This window comes from Photinus pyralis, unplaced genomic scaffold, assembly GCF_008802855.1.
Source record: "Photinus pyralis isolate 1611_PpyrPB1 unplaced genomic scaffold, Ppyr1.3 Ppyr1.4_unclustered_Scaffold2490, whole genome shotgun sequence".
Taxonomy (NCBI): Eukaryota; Metazoa; Arthropoda; class Insecta; order Coleoptera; family Lampyridae; genus Photinus; species Photinus pyralis.
In genome coordinates, this window is record NW_022171210.1 from 46,857 (window position 1) to 65,503 (window position 18,647).

At 38.2% G+C, this 18,647-nt stretch overlaps 3 protein-coding genes across 3 annotated transcripts; 1 reads left to right on the top strand and 2 right to left on the bottom strand.

The window, feature by feature from the left end:
- Positions 1-1,506: 1,506 nt before the first annotated feature.
- LOC116181841 lies at positions 1,507-2,586 on the bottom strand. The gene is made up of 4 exons (XM_031502269.1): positions 2,234-2,586; positions 2,092-2,172; positions 1,945-2,016; positions 1,507-1,882 (listed from the first exon to the last, which is right to left on the bottom strand). Exons 1-4 carry the CDS (start codon positions 2,563-2,565, stop codon positions 1,570-1,572), a joined length of 798 nt encoding a protein of 265 aa, XP_031358129.1. The 5' UTR covers positions 2,566-2,586; the 3' UTR covers positions 1,507-1,569.
- Positions 2,587-4,883: 2,297 nt separating this feature from the next.
- Positions 4,884-6,524, top strand: LOC116181838. Its single transcript, XM_031502265.1, has one exon. It carries the CDS (start codon positions 4,884-4,886, stop codon positions 6,522-6,524), a length of 1,641 nt encoding a protein of 546 aa, XP_031358125.1.
- Positions 6,525-10,975: 4,451 nt separating this feature from the next.
- On the bottom strand, positions 10,976-12,223 carry LOC116181839. Its single transcript, XM_031502266.1, has one exon. The coding sequence runs from the start codon at positions 12,221-12,223 to the stop codon at positions 10,976-10,978; it is 1,248 nt and encodes a 415-aa protein (XP_031358126.1).
- Between the last annotated feature and the right edge of the window lie 6,424 nt (positions 12,224-18,647).

Consider the following 18,647-nt stretch of genomic DNA (forward strand, 5'->3'; position numbering starts at 1 on the left):
TTTTATAAACTCAAAACAAGAATGAAAAACAATGGTCAAAGAAAGTACAATTAACCGAATCATTCGGTTCCTAATATCATGTTGTTACTGTTTAGAAAAGTTTAATTGACGTTCAGTAGGTCAGTTAATATTACGTTTTGGCATAACAGTTGAAGCTACCTTTTGATGGGTCAAAATTACTTAGGAGTTTCAGTTGTTTTTGATGTATACGGTAAAACTGTAAAAACAACGGTGGAAAGAACGGTTAATCAAACCCCACGAATCTGAAACTGTTGAAACAACTTTTCTCTCGATTAAATCAACGCATTTTATGCTTTTATATTGTTAACCCCAGCGTATAGGTTGATTTAACGACGACATTAGGTCTTTTTAACATTTTCGATTAGTACATGCAACTTTTTTAACCGTACATTCTACCGGTTCGTCATCAACCGACCAAAAACGGTGCTCGGTTAAAAAATATTTTTCTCAGTGTAGAAGATTTGCTGATAGAAATAAAAAAAACTCAAATGGGATCTAGAAGTTTTGGGAGTACAGCGAAAACTAAAAACTGTCCAACTGGGCTAGGAAGGAGCAAATATGTATTCTCTAATATTTTTGTATTAATATAATAAAGAGCAGCGCTGTAAGTGTTTTATTCTTAAAATTAATTTATAAATGTGAGGTATATTTCTCTGTAGAAGAATTACTGCGATATGTATCGATTATTTATCGATCGTTTCGATCGCTCCATTATTAAACGAGTTCGATTGGGGTGAAATGTATTCATTATACGTAAAAGCATTAATATTATGCCAATCAAATTAAGGATTAGTTTAAAAATATTTATACCGCCGATAATTTCGCTAAATACGGGGCACTGCATTTTTATTAGCCGTATTTATTGTTACAGTTTGGGGGGGTGGTGCTGCATGAAACTTTTCCAAATAGTCGCTTATCGACCTTTTTGATTGATCCGTTGGTAAATGAAATGTGATTGCATTCATTATACTCAATTATTAAGTTTACCATTTGGTTAAAAACTATATAATGTCGATAAACAGATTTTGCTAATTACGCGATGTGAACATAAACTGCATTTTTTATAAAGAATAAGGAAGTCAAAGTTCCAAGAACGAGGAAAAATTCTTTCTGAGATAAGAGGTTACTGAACAGCACCTGCAATTACGAGCGCGCGATTCTAAGTATAGAGCTTATCACCTGCAAATTGTGAAAAATTATGTACTTACACTTTAATAAACGTAATAATGCATTTCCCAATTTATCAATTAGCAGAAAATATGTACGTACCTACCTATATGAAAGCAACACTCATTTTTGTACCGGAATTATTTACTTCTTTTTCCCAAAATACACGAAAGCGCATACAAACAACTGTAATTACTCCTTTTGGAGGAAATTCGTCCAAATATTACACTATTTGTTTATATCATTCGATGGTAGACGACATACACTTTCCGAATTCCATCCCAAAAATATTTTTTTCATAAAAGAAACCACGAAAATTTGAATTTTAAGGAGCAACGACGTTTGAGCGTTTTTATTACATTTATTTTTACAAATTGTGCGTTAAAAATGACATTGAATGAGATTGTTGAGATATTTTACATCTTGATCTATGGCTCTTTCTTCCTCCCGCGCTTCTTCGAGGTCGAGGACCAATTTGGACACCTTGGCCCGGGCATCAAGCAGCTTTTTTTCATACTCGGGAGCCATCTTAAGGAGGCTCGCGTAGGTCGCCTCAGCCACCTGTTTCGGCGTTGATGGGCTCCCATTCCAGTTGCCGCCGCAAGGGTCTCCTCCACCAACTCCATAAAGCTGAAGCATTTGGTCCAGGTTTTTTCCACCCCTTGGAAGCACCGCCATAGTTGTTGTGGTGGTACTGCACACAAGAAAAGAGAGATATGACATTACCGATTTAACAAACATTTCAAATAAACTTACTATACATGCTGATCTCCAGCTGGCAGAAGTGGAGGAGCCGGCGACGGTGACCTTATTAATGGCGGGTAAATTCTGTAAAAAAAATTGATCATTCATAATCATGTTCTCTCTCATTATATGAATTGTATTTTTAAGTAATATATTTACCGATTTTGGGTGCATGATGACCCGCTACCCTCAATCGCATCCAACAGCTCCGCAAGCTGCGCATCGACAGTCGGCTCCGTACTATAATAATGAAATTTTAGTTCACACAGTGGTTGTTGAAACATCAAAAGAAAATATTTACCGTATTTGTGCTGTTCGACCCCCAGACTCATCGTCTGAGTTGATCGTGATGACCGAATATTGGTCATCTAGGAGCGGAAGGGATGGCGCACTCGCGATAGGTATTAGCGGCGGTGGTGGATGCGTCGAATGTTTGCACTGCACTGCACACCTAGGATCTTGTGGTGGTTTTGGTGGTGCAATCCTTATGTCGCTAAGAACTTTAGCTTTCCCACTTGTGGACGGCACTGCGCAACGAACTTTAGCTTTCCCATTATTGTTAATACTGGTGGACGGCACTGGCTTCTTTTTCATTGATAAGGACAGCTTGGGCATTTTACTTGAACTTGCCATGTTAACGTTCGCGATGCAATTAACTAACGGCTGCCATTTCTACTACCTATTTATTATAAAATTTTTGCTAACGTTTGCAGAAGCCGTGGGAATGAGAGAGACAGCGCATGTTCTCTGGAATAGATAACAAAATGCAACGTAGCATTCATTAAGGTTGTTTGACCTCTTGGCTTTGTCCTTCATCAAGAGCACCTGCTGTATATAAAAGGACTTGGTTGTCGGTAAATCGAATAATTGCGTCTCACGATTTCTGCGGAATACATTGCTTGTTGTTGGTGGTGTTCGTATTCACAAGCAATTCCGTGCAGTATCGGTGATCGCCAATCAATTCCAACTTAATCATATTTTTTCACTTGGATAATTTTTGTGTAAGTATGTCGAGGGCTTCGACCACATCTGCGGCGTCCCTTAGCAGTGACATAGTTCGCCTGACTCGAGACGCTGTCAAATTAATAAAAAGCAAATCGGAGATCTCTAAACACCTTTCGATCTTACATAAAAATATAAGTATAGTAGAAAACGCAATCACCAATAAGATTCATTTAGATAGCCCCAATGAAAACCCAATTAGGCTTGAAGCTAATTTAGGGCTACTCAAATTTTATTTCACTCTGTTGCATCATAAATTACAAAGTGTTTCCCAAAAACGGGGTTGTGGCGTTAGTGCCACCGATCGTGCCCCCCATTTTCCTGATCTCGTTTGGCATCAATTAAATTCCTGTTTTCAGGGTAGAATTCTTACTGGAATTATTGTCAATTTAGGCTACAAAGATCCTTTAATTTTTTTACAACGTGCCTATGACAGTGTCCTACGAAAAGTGCGTGAGCAATTGAAGCGATCAATGCTGAAAGTTAACGTACTACTTGCTTGCGATTTTATTAATCCTCAAAACCTTAATGTGAATTTAAAAACTTTTTCGACTAGAAACTCCGTCATAGATATTGGGACCAATTTGCGAGAATGGTACGGGTCTGAGGTTATTGATAAATTACAAGAGAAGCTTGGATCATTCGCCGAATGTGGTTCTGGGTGGGCCTTAAGCCAAATTCTCTATTTAAAAGTGAACCTAAATAGATACGTTCCTATTAGAGTAGGAAAGTCCACTTATGTAAAATTACCTCGTTTTCTCGCTCTTAAAAAAGCAATTATTAATGTTAGGAATAACGATCAATATTGTTTTTTATGGTCCGTGGTCTCGGCCCTGTACCCAGCGCAATCGAATGCTGATAAAACTTATAATTATCCTCATTTTGATGAAGTCTTGAATCGTGGATCTATTCAATTTCCGATTAAACTGGCAGATATAAAAAAATTTGAGCGATTAAATAACCTTGCCATTAATTTATATTGTTTGGATAGGAGAAACGTACTCCCCTTCATGTTAAGCACCAACCACGAGAACGCGACTGTAACAATAAATTTGTTGGTGTTGTCATCGGATTACACCGAAAATGGTGCTACTCGCTCTGCTAGTCGTACAAATTATCATTTTGCTTGGATTAAAAATTTATCGCGTTTATTGTCCGCGCAATTGTCAAATAAAGGTCACACAAAATTTTTCTGTAACATTTGCTTGAACCATTTCTATTCTAATATGCTCTTAGATAAGCACACCGTTCGTTGTCATCAGGTGAATAAATGTGCAGTCAGATTACCTAGTCAAGACGAAAATGTCTTGCAGTTTTCCCACTACTCTAATAAGATAAAGGTGCCGTTTGCCATTTACGCTGATATTGAAAGTATTTTGATGAAATGTGATGGCCTTTCCGATGAAAATAGAAACACTAAATTGTTTCAAAAGCATATACCTTTCAGTATTGCTTTTTATCTTAAATGTGCTTATGATGATTCCTTATCCAAATTTTTATTGTACAGAGGCGCCGATTGTGTTACTTGGTTTATTAATCAGCTACGGTCCATAGCGATTTGGGCCGATAACATTTTTAATAATCCCCTACCTATGGAACAATTAAGCGCGGCTCAACTCCTAGATTTCGAAAATGCCACTCATTGTCACATATGTGAAAAACCATTTTTAGCTAATGAGATTCGTTGTCACGACCACTGCCATTTCAGTTCTCAGTACCGGGGCCCAAGCCACCAAAAATGCAACGTAAACTACAAGGACACTCATGTAATTCCTGTGGTGTTTCATAACCTTAGCGGGTACGATGCACATTTCCTTATTAGCGAACTAGCGACCGGTATGCCAGGTCAAATTAAAATTTTACCTTTAAACAAAGAGAAATACATTTCCTTTACTAAATATGTAGAGAATACAAATGTAAACTTTAGATTTATCGACTCCTTTAGGTTCATGAGCAGTAGCATAGAAAAATTGTCGTCGTACTTAGGAAATGATAAGAAAACCATAACGAGATCGCAAACTGGAAACGAAACTGAGTTCAATTTGCTCACGCGAAAGGGTGTTTTTCCATACGAGTATATCGACTCTTGGGAAAAGTTAGATGAAGCTCAGTTGCCAGCTCAACATCATTTTTTTAGTTTCTTAACCAACGACGGTGTAAGTGACCAAGATTATAAGCACGCTTTAAATGTATGGAACTCGTTTTCGATTAAAACCCTTGGTCAATATTCGGACTTGTATTTAAAAACGGATGTGCTTCTTTTGGCAGATATTTTTGAAAATTTTCGCTATACTTGCCAACAAACCTACAAACTCGATCCCCTACATTACTACACAGCTCCGGGATTAGCATTCGATGCAATGCTTAAAATTACTGAGGTTAAATTGGAACTTCTAACAGACATCGATCAGGTTATGTTCGTTGAGAAGGGTATTAGAGGAGGCATCACTCAATGCTCCACTAGATACGCGAAGGCCAATAACAAATATATGAACGAAGGCTACCGTCCCGACCTTGAATCGATCTATTTAGTTTATTTTGACGTCAATGCTCTTTATGGGGCTACAATGTGCGAATTTTTGCCGTATGGAGAGTTCTGCTTTTTAGATCATTTTGATACGTTAGATATTGTAAACCATCCTGATGATGATGATATCGGATACATTTTGGATTGTGATCTTGATTATCCCAGAGAATTGCACGACAGCCACTCCGATCTACCCCTGGCACCCGAACACATGACCCCCCCTGCTTCTAAAATAAAAAAATTAATGCTTACTTTATACCCAAAACAAAACTATGTGTTGCACTATCGAAATTTAAAGTTGTATATAAAACATGGATTGCGACTTGTTAAAATTAACCGTGTGTTACGTTTTCGGCAATCGCCCTGGCTAAAAAAGTATATCGACCTTAATACCCAAATGAGGCAACAATCTCAAAATGACTTTGAAATAAACTTTTATAAGCAAATGGTAAATAACGTGTTTGGGAAATTGATGGAAAACGTCAGAAAATATAAAGATGTACATTTGGTGACGGCATGGGAAGGCCGTTACGGCGCCCGTGCGTATATCTCCAAACCAAATTTTAACAGTTGTACCGTTTTTGGTGACAACCAAGATATTGCAAACATAGAAATGAACCGTTTAGAGGTGTTGCTTAACAAACCCATTTATGCAGGTTTAGCGGTATTAGACGTTTCAAAAACTTTTCTTTATGGCTTTCACTATAATTTTGTTTTGGAGGAGTTCAAGGAACGTGCAAAGCTCTTATACACCGACACGGACAGTTTGATATACTCTTTTTCAGTTCCCGACATTTATCAATCCATAAAAACCAATTGTGACAAATTTGATACATCAGGTTATAATCCAGATAACGTTTACGGCATACCTCTCCTTAACAAAAAAGTCCCGGGTCTGATGAAAGATCAGAATAATGGTAAGATAATGTTGGAGTTTGTGGGCCTGCGAGCCAAGATGTACGCTTACCAAGTAGACGGTAAAGTATTAAAAACCAACCAAAGGCGCAACCTCGGCCAGTATTCGAGAAATAACTATAGAAGATTACAAAAATTGCCTCTTTAACGACGAGATTGTAAAACGACCTCAGCATTTAATAAGATCACAAGAGCATGCAGTATTCACCATCAAGCAGAACAAAGTGGTGCTGAGCCCGCACGACGATAAACGAGTAATTTGTTTAGATCGTATCAATACTCGTCCTTGGGGATATAACATCCCCCCTCCCACTTAATGAATCTGTATAAATTCCTCTTCGCCATGCTTGTATTTTCATTTTGTGTGTGTATATTTTCAGGGGTACAATCAAGATGAGCAATGGTAGTAGTGGAAGTAACGATCGAAAATTGGAACAAGATGTCTGTCGGGCGTCCCACGCCACATATGTTGAACATTTGAAATATGTTGTGTTCAACACGACTACTTTCTCTATCGACATCTACTTCCTGATCAATAACATTTTACAAAATATTGTTATTCCGGATGATTGTTTTATTTGGTGCGGTAAATCTAAAAATGTGTGCAAGGAAATTATTAAATTATTAGTGCATAAAAAGATTGAACTGGACAATTTGATGAAATATTATGCGCATGTAAACTGGGATCGTTTTACTACCGCTGCTACTACTGCTTCTACTGCACCGTTGTATTTTAAAATGTTTATAGGAGATTTAGAAGCCAATAGTGTAAATAATGTTATTAGTAGTACCTATAAGGATATTTTGTATGTAACTAACGATGCCATATGTACAGCTGCACAATATGCAAACTGTAATGCTTTGGAAACATTTATTGATGTTTGCAAAGAGTCGAATATTAAGTACGAGTTTAATTCACGCCAAGACCCTCGTCATAAAAAGATTTACGAATTGTTACTGGATAATATTAGAATTGGCACGCAAGATTCGAATGCCCTTCTTGGCTGGAGATGTGGTCCCGATAGCTGCATATGGCCCTCAACGCTGCTAAGTGATTACGAAAAAACATTAGAGATACTCGAAAGGCTAATTAATAGAGATTGTTTTACTAGAAAAAAATATCAATACGTTGTATGGTAAAAGTAGAGAAAATAAAAAGATCAAAATCGTTTATTGTGTTTTATTTATAAAACAATATTTATTACATTATATTATTTTTATCAATCCAAGATTTTTCTTCTAATCCCCACCACTTGACGTAAACTTTGTCTTTCTTCCATCGCAGTATCTTTTCAACCAAATATACATCTGAATACTTGGCCTTTTGCAGCTCTTGCTCGTAAAATCCGCCCAATATCGGTTTACCTTTCATGTCTTCCAACAAATACGTGACCGGATTGGTTATTCGTACTTTTACGATTTTGAATAGTTCGCTAGACCAGTTGGGTGTGTAGCCCTTCGCAAATATGGATTTAAATTTACTAATTCGTACTACATCACCAGCATTAAAACGATATTTTTTGTTGAAGAGCTTGATGTGGCTGTAGACCTTCAGCTGTGTATCGGCCTTGACTTCGATCGGTTTCATTCCTGTTGTTCGATGTTTACGATTATTGTACTCGTTCGTGATTGATTCTATTACATCTATCCATTGATACTTTCCACGTAGACTAAATTGTTTGTACAAAGAGTTTTTGATCGTTCTAATTACTCTTTCGGCTATGGCAGCCTTTTTTGTACTGTACGTGGAATAGTGATTAATATGTAGTAGAGTCATCACTTTGTCAAATGGCTTGTTATAAAATTCTTTCCCAGCATCGGTCTGTAGATTTTTCGGTCTACGTTTGGTAGTCTTGAAAATATCCTGTATGGCTTTTGTTACTTCTTCACCAGTTTTGGTTTTCAACCCTTTCGTCCATAGATATTTGGAGTAACAGTCGATAACCACCAATATGTATTTATGACCGCGATTTTGTTTAGCGTAAGGTATAAATTCGGCCAAATCAGCTTGCCAAAGATCATCAAATCCCTTAATGATGGTATGTCTACGTGGGAAGTTTTTGCGTGCCGCTTTATGTAGCTCGTTTACCACCTGCTGCATCCTCTATTAGGTTATGCAAGGTTTCTTTGACAGCTTTCAAATCTTTCTCTAGTACTTCCACGTAATTGCGAAGACCATCTACAGGTGCTTTAGCGATCTGCATATAATATATAAAGTATCCTTTATTTATGGCATCGCCATCGTCTACTGGATCGGCCACATTCATCAACCGATTTCCATTCAGATCCAGTCTTGTTGATCGATAGTGTTGTAAGGTTAGAGCATCATGGCGCTCAATAGGATCCTCAACGTTACTTAGTCTTTTACGTTTCACATTTATAGTATCATCAGTAATGGAAAATTTTGTCTTTAGCAGTTTTCCAAATTGGGCATGGGTATGCGAACGTCCGAATTTATCCATGGCGAATGTAACCAAAAAAGAGGGAAAAGGAGTATTTATACTAATTGACGTAAAAATCGCTGCGTGGGCTTTTCTATGTAACCCTCCTCGTACATCTCTTCCACGATTGATATTACGTCATTATTTACTCCAGTGTTTCCTGCCATTTTTTCACCCCATAAAACCTCTAAATCCCTAATCAGTTCATGCACGCTATTCCAGTATTTGTATTCGATCGGTCGGTCGAGTTCCTTGAATAGAGTAATACCGCTACCCGATTTCGCACGCCCCCTATTCGCCGCTTCCTCCTCCTTTAGTAGAGGCTTTATTATGAGCGTATACTTTTTGCTCTTATTACCACGAATCTGTTCGGTGGGGTCGTAATTGCGCCGTGCGACATGAGTTGCTATTATTATCTGCTTATAGTTACTTCTATCCTGCTTGGATACTAGCGATTCATCCGGTTCATTCATGATGATAAGTTCGTATAGGCCTGCTGTACCCTTATATTGAACGCCGTTAATCATCAAATCGTCACCATCAATTATCACAGGTGTGTTGCCCATCGTCCACTTATCCGTCTCAACATTATAATGAATTCCAAAGGTCGTGTCAATTGCATTACTCGTATCTCTTATCATGCGCTCGACGTATATACGCGGTAGGTGTTTGTATTGTTCCAAAAACTCTCGCGAGGCTTGCGTATCAAGTAATGATACAGATGATGATGATGCGATAGAGGACTCTTCTTCTTCTTCCTCCGGTTGATGTTCTCCTATTACTGTACTCTGTAGAAATGATGGCGGCTGTCTCAATGATGGAGTAGCCGTGGGGTGAAAAGGTCTAACCATGGGACTAATATCGGTTGGTGGATATTTTTGAAAGTAGGGAAGTCTAGCCAGCGGACTGATCTCGGTAAGGGAAGAGGGCCTTCGTCTCAGTCGCGAGTAATAAGGTATTGCAGGGGTCGTACGTTGTTGTGGTGACTTTCTTTTTGCAGGAGAATGAGGTTTTTTAGAGGGTGATGTAAATACTTCGTCCTCTGGCTCCTCCTTTTTCGTCTCAATAAGCGATGATGATGACAGCGGTTCGATTTTCTTTACGATCTGTGAAAGCGGTTGAATTAGTGGTTTATACGTTCGTACAAACTCCACTTCTTTAATAAAACGATCCGTTTTGAGACGATTGTACTTTTGCTGTATCGCTTTACGAGCCTGAACTATTCGTCGTTTCAAGGCCATCTCCTTATTATCCATGATCAACGGAACAGGTAAACAGATAAAAAACAAGAGAACAGATACACTGGAACAGGGGTCTGTTTCTCAATAAGCTGTTTATTTTTTGGAAGCTGTTGCCTTGATAGCTGTTTATTTCCAACTGAATAATAAACACGTTCTCATGGTATTATATAGTGATCGAAACCTTTCCTGAAACGACCGTTTGGCACATCCGCATCCTTATTTATCACCATAAAGCCATATGGAATTCGCCAACTTTCCGAGCACATCTCTCGGAAGAGCTGCATTGTTATGATGGGAGCGACGTGATCTTCATAAATGTGTCGCAAATTCAAATCGTCCTGTTCGAATAAGACAATTAAGTTAGCATTATCTCGAATCAATTGTTTAGGAATTTTAGAATACGTCTGACCCAAGTAGAAACAGTCGACGGCGTTATGCCTCCCCATTGAAAAGTACGCTCTAATGTTATCCTGTTTTTCACAAGCGATATCATCAAATATAAAAACTGAATTAGGGTTAGCCGCATTTGGTTCCATGATGTCAGCATTCTCGCTAAATGTGAAGAAGCCAATATCCTTCATCGGCTTCAGAATTTCCCCCAAAAGCCTATATTTGTCCTGATTCAGCGATTTAGAATAGACGTACACGTGTTTAAAGCGTAGACCGTTGAGCTCAGTAAGCAGACTGAGCATCGTATTTGTTTTACCGCAATTTGAAGGTCCACAGATTAAGCATCTTATGCTATTTGGAAGTAACTCGCCATGTTTTTTGTGCTTCACATTTGACGTTATAAAAGTATCTAGATTTTGAATGGGCAGCTTATGCTCCTGCGTCACCACCTTCATTTTAGACGGTTGTAATAAAACTACCAGCATTTTCATCATTACATTTTATTTATACATTAAAAAAAATACAACTTATAGTTTTTTCACTTCCCCGGTCAGAGGATTGTATTGAACTAGTGCGTCGTGCAGGATCAGGCAATAAGCAACCGTTCCCGCCTCGAAGGCCTCCATCGACTCCATTTCCAGCTTAACATCTACAGTCGAATGCTTCAGAGATTCGTTTTGTTTCGAACAGTCCAGCACAAAGATTGGGCAACTTTTAAAATACAAATAGTCAAACAGAGCGTCTTGCTCATCCTTGGCATAATAATCTCGTCGAAAGTTTACATAGTTTTGGTATGCCGTTATGTACTTGTTTGCATTAAAATCTAAATGCATCGCTTCGTACGGATAACTTTCAGAGTTGAGATGCAGTTTTAGATTTCGAATTTTCACGTTATCGAAATCGCCCACTCTCGCCTCGTGCGAAAACTTCTTCCCGCTACGTTGTAATGCCACAATTGCCCATCGCGGTTTTTCTAATTGAGTTGAGGTCTTGATTGGCCATACATCCGACTGTGCCTGTTTCAATGCGGGTAATTCGTACAGTTCCCACTGCCGAAAAGGTATTGTAATTGTTGCACCCTTATTGATCCGTTCGTAAAGGCCAATTTTGGCACTGTCGCTAACCGTCACGTGCGGAACTTTCCATTGAATTTTTGATAACGTTATTACTGCATCGTCGGCGGTTCCCATGTAACAATCGGAGCCGCTTCTAGAACGGATTAGCACCAATTCTTGTCGCATGTTCACGATAACTTGGCGGTAATCCTCCATGCTTCCGAATAAATGTTTGAGCGGTATACAGACAGCGAAATGTTTTTCTTTGTTGCTCTTGTTGTAATCTACTTGAACGGATTCGTTTGTGGGTGACCATCCCAAATGCTGCATACCTTTGCTTTCGGTAAACGTATACGATACGTATCCTTTGAGTGAGGATGTAATTCCAGGATTCCTAGACACGTCCACTTTTTGTCCTCCCAACTCGTAGCGAATTTCTTCAAAGAGAAATGGCGCGAAATTGTTTGTTAGGGTGCACGTTTTTGCAATGGCACCCTCTCCTTGCGACTGACTCCATTCAATTTTTCCCTCTATGTACAAGAAGCTATCGTATGTGGCGGTTATCAGTTCTTGATTTTGAATTAATATACGGATTTCACTGGAAAGTCCAAAGTTCGAAGATCCTCCGTATGGGAGATAGGTGTGAATATCGGACTTGATTACGGTCTCATCAAAACGTGCGCTTTGAAAGACGTTTAACGAGTCTGCAGCCGCCGACATTTCCCACTTTCAGTCCAATGGATTCCAAGAAATATTTTTCTGCTGGCGTTAGTGTGCCCGGGCCCTGTCCCGATTGAGAATAACTCGATTTCCGGTTGCTTCGTTTATTTATGTGTTGAGGAAGGATGGCACTGGACCTTGATTAATACGTAACCCCATATTCTTTTAACTCTAATCGTACTGTAAATGGCTCACTTTCCCCGAAATCGATTGGTTCCCCCTTTTGATTTGTCAACTTTATGGTTATATTACTAATTCTACTGGTATTTACTTCCAAATATTGAGTATTACTGGGAATTTTATCTAAGCGGTAACCTGGTGGAACAGAAACGTCTATTTCGTAAAGGACTTTAGCGGGATTTCCGTTTCGATAGGATCCCGTGATGAGATTGCACTCTATGTGAATGTTGGTATGTTTAATGAATTGTATATCTAAAGCAGATGTATGTAGAACGTTCGCTTCTAATATCTTCGATTCGAAACCGAGCATGCGCCCTATGCAGTCTCTTGGAGTAAAATCTATATCAAAGTCGCAGCTAAGTTCGCACTTGAGCGTATTGTTATTTGCACGTAAACTAAAGCGATTTGTTGGAATGCGAGCTTTTATATACGCGCTTAGTTCTTCCAACTCGTATGCACCGTGCGGAATTGCTATTCCGTGTGAATTATCACCTCTTCTATAATAGAATTTATCGTTTCCCGCGTGAATATTTCTAATACTGTTACAGCCATAGAAACCGACCACTCCGATTACGTACAATTTCTCCGAAGCAAGTTCTATGGGTGGATAAAAATCATGACTAGCTGTATTTCCAACGCCCTCTATGCTGAAGGTTGTCGACATTGTGACTACAGACACCGAGATAATATGCGTGTTATTTATACAGAAATTTTAAGCACAGATGGCCGCAATTCGTTGTTCCGAATTGTTGCTCTTGCCCGTAATTATAATAGATCTTACAGTCGCGGAAATACTCGATCACTTCTCGTGGTGGTGAAATATTACCGAAACTATCATAGTACCAAACTCGCCCGCCGCGTTTTTTGTAAGAGACCCAATGAGTGCCACGCCCACTTTGGCTATCTAAATTAATAACACCGGCTTCATTTTTCCATGGCGCTGTAGGCATATGATCTCGCATAAACACGTCCCTAAAGTATGGCACCCACCCTTTTGCATGCTTACGTAGATCTACATCGGTCAACGGCCTGTTCGGCAATTTTTGAAGTTTTTTTTTTTTAATGCAAAGCCAGACTACCCCCAGATTTGTAAGGTTTCAAGTACAGCGCCCCGCCGCTTTTATTTCCTATAGCTATCGATTCCATCGTACGGTTATGACGCGAGGTTTCATCCAGCATTTTACGGGCATCACGAGAAGCATTCACTGCTTTAGCAATGCCTGCGGCACCACCTGCCAATGCCCCTACTGCTGATAAACCTGCGAACAAGGGTATCAGAAATGGTAAAAAGCCGCCCTCTTTTGGTATGGGAATAATTCTAGGTAAGCTCACATTTCGTCTACCCCCTAATCTTCTAACGGCCAAATTTGCGGCCGTAACAGCTGACTTTATTACGTCAGCGGTATTCCCACTTTTCCTCATTTTCTTAGAAATCGTTCTACGCAGGTTCAATAAACTGCTTTTTTTCCCCTTAACTCCCATCCCTAACTTTCGTTTCACCTTCATGATTGTGCCTACTGTGAGAGCCGCTGCTTTTTCCCCAAACTTTGCGTCGGAAGCTTTTAACCGTTCCCAAGCTTTGCGTTCTAAAACCCGATCAGCTTGATGTCGATTTTCCAAGTCTTGGTTATCCCTATAGCTAATGTCGTGCTCCCTACACTGAGCGTCTAGTGGGTTTATACCGGGATCTCCTCGCCTTAGCCTTTTGTCTAATTTAGTACCAGGTCCGCAATACTGATAGCCGGGAATATGTAATTCAACTGGAAGTTTGTTTATGAGAGTATTAACCAAGCCAGACCCACCCGTACACTTCCGCTTCCGATTCAACATTGTTGGAGTGTGGCAATTAGTTGGCGTATTTATAGGTAATCGTCCATCAAATGAAAACACTCTAATAAAATAACAAACTTTATTGAGGTTGATATATGTGATACATTAAATAAGTAGGTCGATAGTGTAGGATTTCCATCATGCAAACTGTATTGTGTGAATTTACATTGTACTTATAATTTAACACATTCTCAATATCGCGATAGATGTCATCGTTGTCCCCATCGTCGCCAAATTCCATTCTCCGAAAGTGTCGGTAGTTATTCACCTCTTCAATGATGTTTTGATAGAAACAGGGCAGCGCGTAAGTTTCCAATAATTCTAGTCGATAATTGATTATATCTTTTAAGTTGAAAAATTCTTCAATGTCGTTCTTATTCATTGTGCAAAAGTGGTTGCCACGTTTAATTGTTACACTTTTCAACATCTTCTCGGCATCCTTTACCGATTCCCAATTGTAGTAAACTGTGATATTGATATTAAGCGATTCCTCACTTTGATCATATTCGATATCTTCTTCTTCTTTGACATTCGACCAATTAATACGACTTTCAACTTCATGAGATCGAAGAAATTTCATTTCAAGGTATGCTTGCCACTTGAGAAGCGTTTCCCAATCTTCCTTCACCATCACTATAGCACCGCCGGAAGAGCTTGCGATTCTTAAAACTGGTGTAAGGTTAAGATGTGTACTATATCCGATTTCAATGTATTGACCATTCAAGAGATCGTATGAGGTACAATCGATTAAGCGTTCTTCGATCGCTTTATTATGCATATGATCTACTTGGGGAGGTGAAGGTGTAGCACTGTGACTACAACACCAACACGAACACGTAAGGTAGTTATTATTGCAGCTATTTTTAGAATCCATGTCCATAGGAACAGTACACCTTGAGGATCACGATGAAACTGAGGTATTTTTTATGATGGACAGTATATTTATGAAATGAAAACCATTTTATATATCATGTTTATTTACATTTCTAATACACAAATCTTTTATTTACATCATAAACTTTAAGTTAGTCGTTTGCCCTGCAGATCCAGCACTTGTTATATAAACCTCTTTATTGGCTAAGGAGTCTTTGAATGTTTGTAAACGATTATCCTCCTTAAAGTAGTTGTAGAAACGTAAGGGAAGCACAGATTTAAAGTTTCCAGTCTCCACGACTACCCGGTCACCATATTTTGTGTTGATTGTGTCGATGCCGATGATTCGATATTTCTCCCCCACCTCCAGGTCTTTTACATTTTTGAACGGCTTACAGAAAGTGGTATTGTTCAGTGTATCAAGATCCATTTTAACCAGTTCGCGTACGGTGTCGGAATGATTTTAAGCACTACTGCAGTTACACTTATATTGCTGACGTTGTGGAGGGGAGGCGAATCGTTCACGATAGACTTTGTCCCGATGCCTTTTCTCTAATACCGAACACAAAACTCGACTAAGTTGTTCGATTTTATTTCGGAAACGAAATCTATCGAGCGCGTCTGTTTCCCACGAACCTCTTCGTGCTTTACCGTAAGCAAACGACCACGCTACCATTATGTACACTTCATTCCGTGATTCGTCAATTGTAACTCTCTTCTTCATTTTCAGTCCAGTCACTTAACTCACTAATAAATTGTTCTAACTGGGCCTCTATCAATCTACGTACTACACATTTCTCACATATTTTACTGTTTAAATAACTCTCAGATATCTCTTCGCCCAACTCATATTTTTTGGCGATGGCCAGACACTCCTGCTCACTATATTCACCATTACCATATATTGCTTCATGTTCGGCTAACGCCGAAAATTTTTGCTTAAGCCGTTCTACCGCTGTTACAAAATCTCTCGCCTTGCTCCACGATTGCTCAGCATACGCTAGCCATGCCATGATTATTTGATATACACGACAAGCGGGCTATATAATTACTGCGCCCCACTATTCCATTAGCGGAGATCAAAACCATTAAGCTAAAGGGTTTAAGCACAGACAACGAGGTCAATAACCTTTTATCAAAAGGTCAGGGGCTTGAAGGTGAACGACCTTTAAATAGAAAAGGTCATTCCCCCGGACAATAAGGTTAATGACCCATAACGCTCAATGACCTTCACAGCTCAAGGTCATATTTAGAATCGGCCCTACCTTACTACTGTTGTTACTTATGTAAATTAAACTGGGGCAGGAACGTTAACAGTTATCACAATTTTTCGCATATTTTGCTTTCTAGATTTGCTGATATACCTACCGCACAAATGGCGGCAAATTCAAATCTTGCGTTAATTTTGGGACACCCTTTACAAAAATTCATTGGTTAGTACTTGGTATTTTATATTTCTATTTATTCTTATCGAAAATATTCAAATTAATTTGTTAGACCAATTATACATTAAAAAAATTTTTTTAGGCTATCATCACAAAAACGTTGATTTTGTAGTCGCTTTTGCGGCCATAAAGTTTAACTTTATTGTACGCTTCTGTCAAACTTTACTTTATTGTACACATCTGTCAAACTGTACCTACTTATTTGAAACTGATGTGTGAGAAGCAGTAATCTGTTTGATACAAAGCGTCTATCTGGTCTAGCCCCATCAAGGATTGGGCCATCCACGTGCGTTTTTTCCATTTTCGGACTTGTAGGAATGTTTCACACTATTTTGCATAATCACAATGTTCACATTTAAAATTATAGTTTGACGTTTCAATCTTTGCTGCTTGCCAGACCTTTTTGAAGTGTTGAACCAAAACATGAGGAAGATGTTATTGCTTACATTATTATACGAATAATCACCAGCAATTAACCGAGAACACAAGTAGCTGCCTATACCTACCATCAAAGTAGGTAATCAGGTTTCTAATAATTGTACAGCATGTTAACTATAAGGTCTTGGAAGCCACAGTTACGAAAGACCTATTGCATTATTAAAATTTTGTACAACGGAGGAAGTTGCGATTGTACTTTTACTCTCAAACGCCTGCTCTTATATCATATATGAGTCTATGACTTAGGGTCGCAACGCTTGCAGCTTCCAAAATTTCATTTGGGGTATCTGAACTGTCGCTATCACCCATTTTGATACGCAAAAAACACACGCAAAGATGCTAATTATAATTACATATGACAGGAAATGCTTTGTTTTTAATTGTCTAAGATAACTATGATTTTCAGAAAAAATATGTTTATGAGCAAATTTTTGAATTCTTTTTTGATGATCGCCTAAAAAATGTTGTGTGCACCTTGGCCAAAAGTGATTTGTTAGGCCTCATCTGAATTGCGGCCTCGGCCACAAACAGCAGCTTCGGCCAAAAAAGATCACTTTTACGGCCTGGGGTACACAAATAACTATTATTATTTTTAAATTTGAATTCAGTAGCTAATAAAAATCATACTTGTCATTTTAAAGTAGATATGTAAATAAACCCCACTTTTGATTTCGCATTATAGTTTACTGTTATATATCATTTTTATTTAGATGAGGGCATTGACGATGAAAGCTTTAAATTACTAGATGTCGCAACTGTAAAGGAAATCATTATTAAAGCTGGACCCAGACTAATTTTTCTAAGAAAATTTGAGGACTGGAAAAGATTGAATTCCATTACACATCTTGAAATCTCTCAGGTTTGTTGATGTAAAATTTCACGGCTGTGTTATAGACTGTGTGCACGAAGCCATGTGGCGCTTCTCGCGGCAGAACACGGAAACGTTGACCCGTCAAATTTGCGTGTGGTTAATGAGTTATTTTAAATTTTTTGTGTTTTTGGACGTTTTTAAATCCCTTGTTGAACAATTTTTAATTTCATTACTTACTAAAATATGATATGAATATTTGTACGGGTTTAGATAAAGTTACATATTCAATTGTGTTCAGTGTACAAGTAAATAGGGCAAATACCAAACGAACATCCTTAGCGGTAAAGCATGTTCGATGATTTGAGGAACATATCGAGAATTAGTCTAAAATTGAATGTTGCGTTATTTGACAAACTCTGCAAATAACCCTCTTATAATAAACAGTTCACGAAAGTAAGTGACTAATTTTACACTAAATGATTAAAGAATAGAAACTAATTCATTTAAATAATACTTGGTATAACTAAACACCATAAATACTTTTTTACTTACTTTTCAATTTTTTATTTTTTATAAATTATGTTATTCAGTAAAACTAAAACAAACTATAGGAGGATATGTTAATTATGAAACTAAAATAATTTATTAATAGATAACGCAGTAAATTTATAATGAAAGTCACATTTAACTACAAGTTGTCAAATCACTTTTGCAAGATAAAAACACATTGTACGATATTTAATTCTCATGTTCTTAATTGCATTAAATCATTATTTATATACATTATTTAAACACTTATAACACTTTTCTTTAGTTGCAATTCATTACTTACGAAAGTGTAGTTATT